The sequence below is a fragment of the Letharia columbiana genome (assembly GCF_014066305.1).
Source record: "Letharia columbiana isolate WasteWater2 chromosome Unknown Sc0000002_s0, whole genome shotgun sequence".
NCBI lineage: Eukaryota > Fungi > Ascomycota > Lecanoromycetes > Lecanorales > Parmeliaceae > Letharia > Letharia columbiana.
Window position 1 is genome coordinate 1713900 of NW_023501038.1, and position 14560 is coordinate 1728459.

The window sequence follows — 14560 nt, forward strand, 5'->3', positions numbered from 1 at the left end:
AATCTATGTACATTCTTCGAATGAGTGAGAGGAATCGAATCTCTCAGTGTTCTTTCTTCCTCGAGCTTCCGCCTCGGTAAGAGCGCACGAAATTCCCCACCACGGGCCACGTAAGCTATTTGATACTCGAGAATATGCGCGATCCGAGATTCCTGATGGTCCATTGCGGTTTCAGCGCGTGAAGGTACTCTGGTCAATTTCGCTACATTCTTGCGGCGTTTCGTCGCTTGTGCGCTTGAGCAGCCACCTCCATGTTCATGTCAGAAATCGATAAGAAATGTCGGGAAAAGCAAATGTAGCCGAGGAAGAGCATACTTATATAACGAAGCAAGCTCGCTCGCCAAGCTGGAACTTCCTTGATACAATCTTTGATTAGCATCTCCCAAAGTACTGTAGCCAGCGCTTTTCCATTCTTACTTACTCATACATGGCTTCTACTACCGCACTCCTCGTTGCGACCTTCACGCTCTTTTCTTCAGCCGTTGCCTTCAGTCCTGACCAATGCAACATCACTTCCTACGGCGCTCCTACTAAAGCAGCGTGCAATACCCTTCTCACAAACATAGCAAAACTAGGGACTGAGAATGGTTCTTATCTGTTCATTCCTTCGGAGTTTCCAACGCCGGCGGGACTGTCGAATAGTACTAGGAAGAACTTTCCTCAGTCTTGGTCCACCAGTAAGCTTCTAGCTGCATCTCATGGCACACCCGGCTAAACGGAAAGATAATAATATCGACTAATCTGTTGATAGCTGGCTGCAAGGCGGCTCTTGTCCCAATCGAAGTCACGACTGCGTCCGTCACCTACGATACTTCTTCGTACCAGGACCTCGCATCTGCAGGTCAGATTGTAGTTCAAGAATGTATCTCCAACTCCACGTCTTCTGGTGGTTGGGAGCTTGCAGGTATGCCTTCTCATCTATCGCCTTCTTTCTGAAAGTGAGGGACTCATGCTATTTACGCAGGGGACAACCAAGACTTAGTCCTACATGTCTATGCCGCAGGGTCACAAATAGACGCCACGATAGCAAAGCAGACCGGCACCGACATCGCAGCTACGTCAGAAGACCAGATCGAAGATGCGGAGTTGGACGACCCGGACTATGATGTCAGCGAAGATGACAGTGATGGCAGTGACGACAACGGTGATGACGATAGTGACGATGATAGCGGCGATGATACTGGCGACGACACTGGCAATGACACAGATGGCGACACAGGTGACGACACAAGTGACAACGGCGCCACTGCTCTAGGCGGTTCTGGGACTGGGACTGCATCCGTGCCCATGTCTACGGGCTTCTCCGCCAAGGCATCCTCAGTTGCACCAGTAGCTTCTGCAAGGGCGGTCACGTCATCCGGGACGTTCAAATACATTGGCTGCCAGCTCGATTCGTCGACCTCGCGAACTCTGAGCTCTTTGAGCTGGGCGGGAACTGAGCTTACGGTTGAGAGATGCGCGGCTTACTGCGCCGGCTATCAGTATATGGGAGTTGAATTTGGCTCTGAGTAAGTATTTAGTCGCAGCCGATAGCCGAGATGTACACCTTCTGTTGGATAAGGATACTAATGTTGTGGTTGTTGCAGATGTTACTGTGGCGGTGATGTCGATGGCAAAGGTGTCAAGTCCGCGACTGTTGTCAGAACTAGCCCCAATAATTGCACCGTGCCTTGTAATGGGGATGCGACGCAGCTCTGTGGGGGATCCGGATGGTTGAATCTCTATCAGAATACTAACAGCGCGACTGCTGGGGCGACAAGTTGAACGTCAACATCTGACGTGTAAGGAAAGGAAGGGGATGAAGCTGTACGCTCGGTAGAAAGTTGTGCTGTTGGCGTATGGGTCGCCGTCCCGATAGATTGAATGAAAAGAATTTCTGTGAGTGCGATCCTGACAATAGTGTTTGGTGAGGAATACTGCAAGCAATGGCAGTTGCCGAAGGGGTTGATCACGGTACATTGTTGGGCCGACTGGTAAATATACTGCTGGAATGATTGGCTATCACCAGGGCCAAATCTACAATGAACAGAATCAGGCTCAGCACGGCTCCCTGCCCCAAACATAGTCCGATCACGTCACCAGGAAGTAAGGATATGAATATCCTGGCTGTCGGCAACCATGCATCACAAGTGTTTTGGAAATCAGCCAAATCGCCAGGTTTGTATACTGGGCCCTACTGATCCATTGGCAGTCTCCTTATATGACTACAGGCGGTGGGAACAAATGTAACTGGCCCAGGGAACTCAATACTACTGGCAGTCACTCTATTCCTCCAAAAGTCTGGATGGCATCACTTCCAAATCATGAGGGAGGAATCATGCAGCTTGCCGCTTCTTCTAGCGGTAGAACAAAAGCTTTTGGGCTGTAAGGCACATCTTCTCTTAGCGTGAACTAGATTCCACTGTCTCGAAGAAATGTTACCCTTAGCCACAATTGACTCCGATCAGACGCTGGTTTCGGTCGTAGTCTTGTACGCTTCACGGTTATTAGAGCGGTGAACGTGCAAGCTTCCGAATGTAGGGCGGACAAATACCCATCCATTCCGCGTTACATCCGTTCAGTGGCAAATCCGGGTACTGCCTTGCCACCGCCCTCCTCGTGTTTCGGTGGGGGCAGTCTTCCTGATGAGTCGTATCACCAAACTCACCAATTAGATACCTTTTCAATGTCTGCCACAAATAATGTTCTTCTTCTCGGTCCTTCCTGCCCATATTAAGTACTTCTATATCTATGTTGGGGATTCTGAAGCTATGAATGTATACAGTGTTTCAATTGACGAGCGGAGATCTCTGCGCAAAGCGTTTTCCAGCAGTCTCCTCGCTAGGATGAATCCTTAACTTATTCTGCGGAGCTATAACAGTAGAGGCGATGGTCTAACGACAAGGTCCCTCCTCAACTACGCTGGATCTACACATTCTTGAATGACTTGGGATATTGACAGCGACGGTCCCGCGAACAACAGAGTCGATCGGACCCCCGTTTTCAGGCTGGTGACTGGGTTGAAATGTTTACTGGCCTGGCATATCCGATTAGAGATAAGAAATACAGCAAGGCACAGAAGTGCTGGCTCTATACTCTGGAATATGGGCAGATGTCTGGGGATCCAAGTTGGAATTATGAGGGGGTGAGGGAAGACCTTTTGAGGCCGCTGGGATGGAAACTTTATGGAGGCCAAGGGGCCTTCGAGGATCTGGCTGGTCAATGACATTGATGCGGGAGAGGAGCTACGGTGGGGGTCGGGCAGAGGGTGATTTCTCTAGGCTTCCACGGTCTGATTGAGGAAAGAGTTATTTGCTAGTAGATGAGAGACTCGTAGAATCTGAAAGCGTACCCTTGTTACATCTACTCCCAACCTTATTGACGCACTCAGTGTCGCTGAACAATTCCACTGGCATGATTTGAAGAGAAAAAATACTCGGAAATACCTCTACCACGAGTCTGCAACACGTAGCATAATATCTATCTTAAATACCGAAAAACACTCCCGCTTATATTTTTGCATGCTTGAGCAGCAGGCTACCCTCCCCGTTCGCCTGACTATAATTCCTCACCAGGCAAGTAGATACCCGCTGCTTGACAGCTTAATGAAGTATAGCTCATCACAGGGCTGGAGCGTTACTGGACATATCATGGCTTGGAGCAGATGTCTGAGAGAGATGGTCCGGCAGCCCTAGAAAGTTCGGCCGTTGGGGCCGGCATTGGAGTGAAAGGATACCCTGCCAGTGGCTGAACTCCTCGTCTGCAGGGATCTTGGATATTCGGAATCTCCATAGGTTGTTGCTCTTGTCTGTGTACCGGCAATGGAGCTTGGTTGTCTGAAGCTGGCTCACTGGGGCCTGACCTCGGATTTTGCCCCGAGTCAACTGGGGCATGTCTAGCCTCAAAGAGACGCCGGTCGTTGCGCTGAGCATTGTGATGCATCTCAAAACTTGCTGAAGCACTGCTCCGGCCCGGTGTGCGGAGGCTGCCTGATACGATCGGCGGAAGCTGAGAGGGTAGAGGGGCCGTGCTGTTGGGTTGTTGCCGAGCCATAATGAGACGCTTCTTGTTCTGCTGTTCCAGGAGCATCATTTGCATTTGATAGTCTTGAAGTGCATGACTGCCGCGATGAAACACAGACTGTGTAGAAGGCGGCGAAACAGTTACTTGCCGAGCCGTAAGAAGGCGTCTCGTGTTCTGCTGCTCCAGAAGCATAAGTTGCATTTGATAGTCTGGTGATACATAATGCGGCCGGGAGATGTTTAGACAGGCTAAGGAGGATTTGCATAGCAAGCCAATATAAATGCAAGAGTCGCAGTCTGGAGGAAACCCATTTCCAGAGTCTCCTCTTTCGCATTGCCTGTTGGTTATACGGCAGGAATCGCAAGCCTATATTAGGTCAGCACATGGCTACTCATAGGATTGATGATATCTACCCGAATCATCGGATACCATTCAGCTCTCCCTCTGGAGTCCGCCGCTGCATTGCTCTCCGCTTCCCACTCCAATCTTGCCTGGTTGATATCCCCTTCATCGTCGAGGTCTATTTCCTGGTTTGCCTGTCTCCGAAACTGGCATTTCCTCAGAGTCGCCTTCGCTTGTCCAAATTCCTCTCCCATCGCATCAGTCCAAGTTTGGATGGGGTTTTTGAGACGCTGGATACGGGCAGCCCCCTCCTTTGACACTTCCATGTGTCGAATGTGGGTATGCCAATCGAGTCGTGCAAGTGGTTGTAGGCTCGGGTCTAGTTGACTGACGAGCACATTGAACGTGGCAAAGTTGTGCTGAGGGAGCTGATAGTCTCTTGTATGAGTCGGTACCTGGTCCACCTGGATGCCGTCAGATCAGCCACGAAAACAACTTTTATGTAATCCGGATGGCCTACCGGCGCGCTATTCAACGGGGTCGTAGTGATTCTTCGCTCCCCGAAAAATCGGTCGAACAGATCCCTCCATTCGCACGACAGCTCACGCTTACCAGCGTCAATGTTCAGTGCTGGCAAGGTACAGTCGCCCACACTTCCTCGGACCTGCACCACGAACATGCGAACAGGACTTTCGAATAGGCGTATTCGTGATCCAGGTACAGACTTGTCTGCTTCACCCAATCTACCAGATCCTGCCTCAGCCCGAAGCCTTTCGAATGTGATACGTTCAAAAGTTGAAACACCGAGCGAACGGGGGTTCCAACTGCTGTTCTTTGAGCGTACCGAAAATACTGCCCTGTCTGGGTATCTTGGCTTTATGCTGTCGAAGTTCAGTTTAAAGGCGAATTGATAGACCTTCCGACGGTCTGGTGGATTGTAGACTAGAGACGCACAGTGAAGACCCATGTCAATCAACTAGCCTAGGTGTTGGCGGTAATGCACATCAGGACTCACAATCCACATGTAGCCAAGTCTTGGGTAGATGCTCTGTACGAAATATGTCTTCAATCTCTTCCTTGAATTGCTTCGACACGTGGCGCACGGTAGTCCATAGGTATGTGAGCTCGTCTGGGCTTTTGCGATGGCGGAAGTTTTGGGTGGTGATACTCCAAATTTCTGGAGGGAAGTGCAGATGAGAGGGCATAGATGGGATTGCGGTAGCCATGTTGGTATCAGTACTTAATGGACCGTATGGGTAATTGAAGCACACTGTACAGAGTGGGCAAACGTGGAGATGTCTGAAATTGGAAAGGAAAGGAAAGGAAAGGAAAGGAAAGGAAAGAGGAAGAAGTGGGATCGGAAGTCAGGCGGCAGCTTTTCCCCCGCGGCTGCAGCCTTGCTCCGCCTAGTTCCCTTCCAAGAATAGCAAGATTATGCGAGTCTGAAGGATTTGATCGCGAGCATTCTTTTCAATCTCCTTAATTTTCTTCTGGCTTTTGGTGTTGGCATTTTTGGATGAGGGGGGTCTTTCATAGCTGCTTTCCCTTCTACTACTTCCAATTGCAGATTGCAAAATGGATAATGCGAGATACGGGATCAGGTGACGGGCTTCATGTCCGAAAACCGAGATGTATGCGACCTTGTGCTTCGAGCTTGAACAGATAATTTTTTTATGAGGAATTCCAGACTAGTGAGACTACAACACTGCTTGGTGGAAAATGTGTCCTAGACCGAGCTGTCTTGGCACATCTCCTCGGCTACACCTGCCTTCGTCAGAAGTCGCCTCGCCTCGGCGTTTCATCCCCCCCTACAACATACTGTACACAGCGGATTACACTTGCACCATTGATAGCGTCAACATTCTTCTCCAGCCTGGAATTCATACTGATGCAGAGGCTTATGAGGCTCGCTCAGTAGTGAGAATGACAAAGAAACGACCCTTAGAATTATGATGTTGGATTTGCTGCGCACCTGTGTTGTAGCCCCTCTGTCATACGTGGCAATTGCTGGGCTTCTGGTTGTAGCCTTTTCCTAGTTATATCATCTTTTCTTTCACAGGTTTGCCCTCGGCTGCTTACGCGCGTATTTTTAGTTTCACCCTAAGACCTTTGGCCAAGGGTTATTTTTACGGCCAGGGCCTCTTCGGGCCAGGGTCTTCGTTGGCCAGGGTTTCACATTAATGTCCTCGGATGTTCAACCCTCCTACCGAAACTTGATCTTCTGGCATGGCGTTTCAAAGTATTTATTTTCGTGCTGCATGTTTTCATGTCCGCTTATTACTTTTTGTGTTTTCGTTGCGCTTCTCGTACTCGTTGGCGCTTCCGTCTCTTGTTGTTTTGCTACCGTTTGTCACCCTCTTCACCGATTACTCTCTTTTAGCCTGATCATGACTATCGAATGGTGAAGAATCTCCACGGTTTTCCAAACGTCCATGGTCAAGGAACAGAAGATACTGCAGTTAGAGGTACAGTGCGGTTATATCTTGCGTGACCCCGCCACTCAACGCTCGAAGTCCCGTCATGAAAGTCGTATTATTGAGCAGCGAAGATCTATTGTCCGGATTCGTAGGATCCATTCCAGGCGGAAAGTCGAGGATAGTCTCTTGGTTCATCAGGTGGTCCAACCCTATGATAAAACGTATGGTCAGGCTCCGCAGCTCAAGCCTGAGTTCAGAGAGAAGTGGTCGGATATCGTCAACCAGGTGCTAAGGCTTAGGCCTTGCCTCCGACCCAGAAAGTGTTTCGATCAGACACCGCAAGGGGGCTACACGCATTTGATTGGTCAATACCTATCAGAGGGCGTGTATCAATAGACGAGCTAACGGGACCCAGTCACTCAGAGCTGACCAGGGTGATTGTATATGTGCACGACTGACTCGCAAAAATAGCGAGCAGCGATGAGCGGTGAAGGACAACAATACTCCGTGAGATAGGGTATAGAGATAGAGATGCTGGGATTGTGAAAATGTTTCTTTCGAAGATGAGACAGAGTCAATCCACAGCCATTCAAGAAAAGGATTATGGAAAAGGTCAGTGGTAATGAGTATCGTTGTAATTGTAACCGCACCGGAAACCTGTTTTCTCAGCGCCTTTTTTAGTCGCCTTGATCTTGAGTATGGTGCATTAGGGTACAACCGCGCCTGGATGGAAGTCCAGGACGAACATCGAGTCAATAACGTCCCCCTGACCTTCAGTTGTTGTCCCATCACCCAGATCCATACAGTCCGCCGGACCTAGCCATGGCCCCAGTCTCTTGTCCATCGCCTTGATATAACCCTCCCGCCTTTCTCCCACGATCTCCCAATCGAACGGGGGAACCCGTCCACCACCACCAAACTCGTACGGTCTCAGTCGTACAGTAATTCTTATCCTCTCAAAGCCCACATAGTTTCTCAGCACGCCGGCCATGCGCTCCGTGGGGCGCCATGTATGCGGATCCAGATGACACACTTTGCGATGGACATCATGACCACTGAATTGATGCAGTAGGTTCATTGTTCGTGTGAAGATAGCGTGCTTTGAGGGTTCATGGTCTCCGAATCCGATCTCGGGCATGGAAATGTAGAAGTTCTGGATCTTCGCAATGGTGGAGGAGCTTGGGACGGATATGGGATGCTGGTGGCGTGGATTGAACGCGCGGAGATGGTAGATGCCCTACTTGTATAGAAGCGGTGCTGCTTGCGTGTTGATTGAGCGGCAGACACGGGGAAATTCAAAGCTGGAAGCCAGAGTGAGGTCTTTGTAGATCTCTTCGCGGAGTTCGAAGGGGAGAGTTATGATGTATGTTGGCTTGGTTGGGTTGTGTTGCTTATCACTGCCATCGGTGAACCGTAGGCTGGTGTTTTGTGTTAGAGCTAAGTGGTCTCGAGAGGTAGGTTGGATACGGTGCAAAAAGGGCCGGTCCTGGCGCAAAGTTGTGAACTCCAGGATCGTCCGGTCGCGGTCAAGGTTGAGCGCTGAAATGAGGACATCATGGAGGTGTTGCTCAAATGGCTGGCTTGTATGTTTGATGCCGATGTAAATGGCCGAAAAAATGAGGAAAGTGTGAGTCGAGTGCTTCGTTCACTTAGCCGTGTAACAACGAGAAATTGGGTGGAGGAGGAAAGGATGAAAGTTGGGGAGATGCCGATACTAACGGTTAAAAGGCTGACAAGTTAAAGTGAAAAGCTAAGCCCAATAAAGTCATAGAGTCTATCTCACTTGAGAACTATGATTGTTTTCAGATTCGAGTCAGGGGCTACGCCAGGTTATGTCCCAATGGTCGGCCGAGAGTCTTGTCGAGTATTGTACTGGAGACAATGACATATACATGAAGGTGCAGCACAAGATTGTCGATGCTAAGGCCCTTGATCTAGGGGTTGGTTTCTAAAGCTACCAGCCACCGGTGCTCAACAGTTGTTGTTGACTTACGTAGTAAGCGCATGTCTAGTCATAGTTCAATCAGCGTTGCCTGCCGGGCGCAGCTCGCATCGAATGCCATCTCCTAGTCTGCCATAACAGGTCTTCCATTCTCTCTTGCTCTGTGGAATGCAAATCGGAGAAAGACTGCGCGTGGATGCTTCGGGCCAATCGATACAAGTCCTCTGAAGTCTCATGCACAAACTTTAGGTCTTCCAGAATTTGCTGCTCCTTGCTCTCAATGATCTTCTTGTAATAGGCCACCAGCTCCACCAATGGCATCTTCTCTTGAAGGCGTGGATTTAGATAGATCTGAAATATGCTCACGTTACGCAAAAGGGTTAGTGGCTGCATAATGAGTTCGATATCGGTTGCAAATAGTGCGGTGCCCGTGGAATTTGCTGCTCGCCACAGTCGCCGTTCGATAGTCTCCTTGGTGTAACTACCATGATCCGTAAGGTGCTCGACGTCTATTGTCGTCACCTCAACACTGCCTTGGACACTCGTTGGTTCCTCGATCCCTATCATTGTATAGTACCCGCCTGATAGTGGTATGAGTCCTAGAAATCGACGCGAAGGCACTTGAGGGATTCTAACAGGCAAATTGCTTTGCAGAAATCGATAAGGTTGCGTCGTACATGTACGAGGTGCCTGGGTTGGTCGCAAGAAGAGTGAATTTGTAGCCAAACACACTTGACTTTGTGCAGTGGGATCATGGTCGACACACACCCATCTAAGCACCCGCAACCCCAGTGGGTTGAGAGGAAGTTGATGCCATCGTCTTCGATATGCACAATTATCGTGAGTCTATCATAGAGGTAGCGAGCTGTCTCCTCGTATATTTGGCGACTAGTCCGCATGATGGCCATCTCACAAGGAGCCTTGTCGTGGCGGTGTCTGGTCCAGATATAATCCGTGATGCCGGACCCAGTGTTTTCAGTACATCCCCACTCATTTCCTGAGTTGATCTGATCAACGTCCGGAAGGAGAAAGCTGGCGCATCAGAGGAAATCTTCCTCGGCGATGAGACTGCATTTTGGTTATGACGGCATCGCCAGAGTGGTCATCTACGTCGATAGCTGAGAGACCGGAGGCGTGCAGGTTGAAGCAGTCGTCTGGTGAATCCATTGTACTGATCGCTGGGTCTGTGCGTTTGAAAATCTGGAGAAGATGGATGGGAAAGAAGAAGGAAAGCTGGCGTCTTGAAGACTTGGACAATAATAGGCTAAGAGCATGTCGGTTCCCGCAAAAGCCAAGCCCTGGAAACAAGTTTTGATATGTCCGTAGGCTTAGCTCTAACGAGTAGTGAAGCGTGAAAAGTATACATATCATTTAGGAAGTGGCAGGTGTGCTTTTTCAGCCAATCAGTGATGTATTGAAAGCATGACAAGTGGCTCATGATCTTCGCAAAGAGTGTCCACTGGCTTGCCTCTCTTTTCGGCTTTCAGGCTCTCCATCAAATTCCGAGTTAGCCAAGTCTTGAGTCCTCGAGTGGCGGAAGAAAAGTGTTGAGCGTCCTTAACGGTTTAGGTCCCGAGACCCAATAAAGTATTGAGTCCTTGCCCCTGCATGTCGCCTGTAGACGAGTTCATGAGGCGGCTTGTTCCATTAATTACATGCTTTGTGATACTAGTTTTGTAGGAAAGAGCCGAGGTGTTGTTCTCCCCCTTCATATGTTATTAGGGAACATGCTTGAGGAACTCTTGGTAGAATTCGATAGTAAAAGGATTGTGTAAATCGAGTGGAGATGTCGTTTTAATATTCCTCACAAACGAGATCGAGATCGAATGCCAGCGAAAACATGCGTAAGTTTGTCCACCAGAAAACCACCAACCACGAGCTACACAGTAATCCTAAAACTTTTGAGATGTGGTTGGGATGACTTAAGTAAAGCAAGTAAGTTTGGGAAGAGCTTCTGAACCCCAGCATTGAAAAGCACGATCCCGCTCATGGATGAGCGCAAACAGCAAACAGTGGTTTCTAATTCTGGGTTAAGTTGGCAAAGGAAGAAGACCCTGGGGTTATGGAAGTCATCAAAGGAAACCGTTGGGTGAAGTCCTCACCTTAGTGCGTTCGCGCACAAGATCATCAGGGAGATTGTGGAAGATGGAATTCTTTTGATCTGATTTGGATGTCTCAATAGCATTATGTAAGTTGTAAGCATGGATGCTGTACAATCAAGCGTCCTGTTAGTGTTCTCATTCTCACGCATCACACATACACATAGGGCACATAGGTATGAGGTATCAAGTGGTTGGGCCGTCCCCGACGCCGGGATAACAGCTGAATAGAGGCCTGAACAGATGTGTTCGTACCCCAGCGCCGAGAAAACTCCCATGCCTATGGCGTAGACCTGGAGTACAATAGTAGCTAGCTATGTACAGGTGTGGGTGGGTGGGATAAAAAGTCTGCAATGGCTCTGAAAGAGACGAAAAGACTGTCTCGATCGGATCAGGCGAAGTTCAATGCAACTGGTCACACGTAACAATACCACCCAAGAGGACCTTCGACACAAGCAATTTCGAGACGAACAGAACGCAGCAGGGTCAACAGAAGAAGGGTCTCTTTTTGAGAGCAGCTTACCTCAACCACTCGCGCAAGCCCAACGCCTACTGAGCGTAAAATCGAATACTGAATGGTCTGACTACACAAGGCATGGTCGAGATTTGTAAAGGTGATGAGATCACAATGAGCTACCGCAACGCACAGAATACCAGACTGTGAGGCAACGCAACAACGACCTTACAATGTTTGGCTTTTATTGCCACCGTAAAGCGTTTTAGCCCCAGTTGCTGTTTGGTGCAGGCAGCGATACCGTCGCCTCCAAATGAGCAACCTTCAGGATAGGATCGATACGAGCAACGACGCTCCTGGTGATATAATGCAGTGGCTGCATGGAACCGGCAAGCTCGAGGACATTCTTCGACAAGGAGAGCTGATTTACCTGCTTTTTGCGGACGTGTGCCGTCCTACAGCAGAGTGGTCCCAATATACGCTCTTCGGCGCTGCGAGTAGGATAGGGAGTCATGGAGGTGAGAATTGCAAAGAGGCTTTGGAATATACGAGGAAGGAACTGGAACTCGATGTGGCTTGCGCTGGACACAAGCTACCATGTGAGCCCTTGACAGAGTTCTGAAGGCCAGGTTTTTCCTACTGCATCTTACTTAATCGCGAGAACAGTCAGTTATCTTGCTCCATGCAAAATCTGAAAGTCTTAAAGTCAACCTCTGGTCCAAAAAGTCTTGGACCCTCTTGTCGCGCTTCGCTGCTCGATACTTTGCACACACATACGTACCGAAAGTCCCTAGGCAAGTACCGAACACTCCGCGGATGTTGCCATGCGGACGACCGCGACAATGGTAGTATTAGTTGGTGGTACGTACGACGGTGTTGTGGCCATTGTCTGCTAGTGACTGCAGCGGAAGAACTCAGGTCTCGTACACTATTGTCATCAATAACGACAACGCTCATGTAGTAGGTTGGGGTGATGAGACAGATGCTTGAGGATGTAGGATTTAAACACATCCATTGTATGATATTGCCTCGAATATACTGAATAGTACAAGCATGAGACTAGAACAAGAAAATCCCCCCCTTTCTTCAAAAGGAAAGGGAAGCTTGAGAGGGAAAATACGAGACCCTTGGCTGGGGGCGATAGCAAATGAGATGACACAGAGATTTAGGGTAGGTTGCTACGTAGTTCGATTTTGCTGAAACTGAATTCGGTCCAAACCAGGTTTTGGTCTAAATGTACTCAGTGTCCTACGTAGATGATTTCTTGACGCTCGCGCTATGCAGCACTGATATTTGTCGCGGTCGCAGGCTGCTGCAGCAGGATCAAAGGTCCGGCAACAACGCTGTTCAGAGTAGGCGCTCCAGGCTCATCCGCAATTACGACCAGAATAATGCCTTGGCTGTCGAACTCTGGGGGAACGACCGACGAGTTTGTCTTAGTGTCGAATGTCATGGTGATATTGTTCACCCCATGGAAGAAGACCGCATAATAAGATTTTCCAGCCTCGTAGTCCGGTACAAGAGCTTCGTTGTTGTATCTGTTTTGTTTGTACACGAACATTATGGGCGATCCTGGGTGGCCGGTGGAGGTGGAGCCGTTGTAGCTCAATTGTGGCAGCTTTTGTGATGGGTAGGGGTAGGGAGGGTTCTCGTGAGGACAACTTCCGGCGATGATGAAGTCGGCTAGGGTGATGTACAGAATTTGATTTGCGTAGGCGAATGAGGTGTCTGCAGGACCTGCGAAAGGATTGAGACCCCAGACATCGATGAGCGCCCAGACCTAGCACAAGGTAAGCGCAAGGAGCAATGAGTGTATGAATGATGAATTCACCTCATGTCGGGTTTCAGTCTCCCCAATTGCTACGAGGGCACCTACTGTCGAAGATGCCTTCGCTTGCTGCGCTAAACCAGTCAGGAACGCCATGCTGGAGACCTCAATGATATTCTGCAGAGCCAGGAACTCTTTAGCATTGGTAAACCCATACTCATACCTGCAGGCCCCCGGCTTGATAGACGCGGGTGAAATCGAATTTTGGAAAATGCGTAAATGCCCGGCCTCATTATCGCGGATCTCGCTGATTCTCTGGTAGGTTGTGTTGGGGAACCCAAGGTCTGTGAAGACTGACTGATTGAAAGCCTCCACGCCTTGTTGGTAGAAACTGTAAACAGCCCATTCTGCACTGAGTAAATTTTGAAAGAGAACATCGTCTTCCCCCACGGGCCCAGTGGTGGTCGCTAGATCTGGAGTTGTGATATTCGCTGGGAACGGTGGACTTTTGTGTGAATAGTCGCTGTATAGCCAAGACTGACCAGGAATTGGGCCACATTTTGGATCGCTCAGACAGCTTGTTGATGCTCCTTGGCGGATTGGACTTGCGAGAAGGGCAGTCACAAAGCTTAGAAGAACTAAGAGAGTGGTTGAAGATTGCATTGTGAGAAAAGACAGGCTTTTGCAATGTTTTCGGAAATTTGAACTCGGTAATCAAGCTTTTGCAGATGGAGACATACTGAGAATGACAAGAGGGATACCACGGCCTTCTCCAATATATAGAGAGAACAGGAAGAAGAGCTGATCATATCACGATAATTCCCGGGTCTCGGGTTACGGCATGAGCGAGAACTTGACGATTGCGACTTAAGGGTAGCAGCTCGCAACAAGAAAAGCGCTCCAACAGGTGCCGAGGTGCAACCATGTTGCGAGTAGCAACTTGTGGAAGGGCACACAGCCATCCGGAAACATCGTCTCTACGTGGGGTTGGTGCGGTCGTGTGCGCAGATAGAGACCTACTCCAGCAAGCGTTGCGACTATGCCAATTAAGTGCATGGAAGGCAGGTAGTCGGGTTAGTCAGCGTATGACAGCATTTGAGAGAGACGACGAAAGCGAACGAGTTTCTGAATCTTAAAAGATAAATTTTTAGCGTGCGAGCTGGTGCCTGAAGATAGGGTACGCTGAGAAACTTCGCTCCGAGCTGCACCTTCTTCTCTCCGCCGTCAGCCGCTATATCGGTGTCCGCCTACAGTAGCCGGAAATATTCTTATTGGTTGACCCAGACTTCACTGCGGCGGGCACTAAATCCACAGAACGCGCAGAATCAGAGTACGAAGCCTACTGCCGTCCAATGAGTTCCATAGGAGTGACGAGAGCATGTGAGATGGGGGTCGCACCTGAAGAGGGATGAGAAAGTCGATTTGCGTGTCCCTCACAAATAGATCTTGATACCCTGGCCAAGCAGGGTTCAGATAGAAGAAAAGCTTCAACTTCTGGATTCGCGGATAGTGTGATCACGACGAAACGACGTCAGT

General features: G+C 49.3%; 3 protein-coding genes across 3 annotated transcripts; 1 reads left to right on the forward strand and 2 right to left on the reverse strand.

Moving 5' to 3' along the window:
• Window positions 1–427: 427 nt before the first annotated feature.
• HO173_001498 (uncharacterized protein) lies at window positions 428–1764 on the forward strand (the record flags this gene model as incomplete). The annotated part of the gene is made up of 4 exons (XM_037303437.1): window positions 428–677; window positions 752–904; window positions 965–1508; window positions 1587–1764. The coding sequence occupies 4 exons, from the start codon at window positions 428–430 to the stop codon at window positions 1762–1764; spliced, it is 1125 nt and encodes a 374-aa protein (XP_037170084.1).
• Window positions 1765–3627: 1863 nt separating this feature from the next.
• Window positions 3628–5570, reverse strand: HO173_001499 (uncharacterized protein; the record flags this gene model as incomplete). The annotated part of the gene is made up of 4 exons (XM_037303438.1): window positions 3628–4368; window positions 4416–4808; window positions 4865–5286; window positions 5360–5570. 4 exons carry the CDS (start codon window positions 5568–5570, stop codon window positions 3628–3630), a joined length of 1767 nt encoding a protein of 588 aa, XP_037170085.1.
• A 1233-nt stretch (window positions 5571–6803) lies between these two features.
• HO173_001500 (uncharacterized protein) lies at window positions 6804–13687 on the reverse strand (the record flags this gene model as incomplete). The annotated part of the gene is made up of 7 exons (XM_037303439.1): window positions 6804–6970; window positions 7412–7418; window positions 7477–7939; window positions 8003–8400; window positions 8944–9284; window positions 12544–13036; window positions 13088–13687. 7 exons carry the CDS (start codon window positions 13685–13687, stop codon window positions 6804–6806), a joined length of 2469 nt encoding a protein of 822 aa, XP_037170086.1.
• Window positions 13688–14560: the final 873 nt, after the last annotated feature.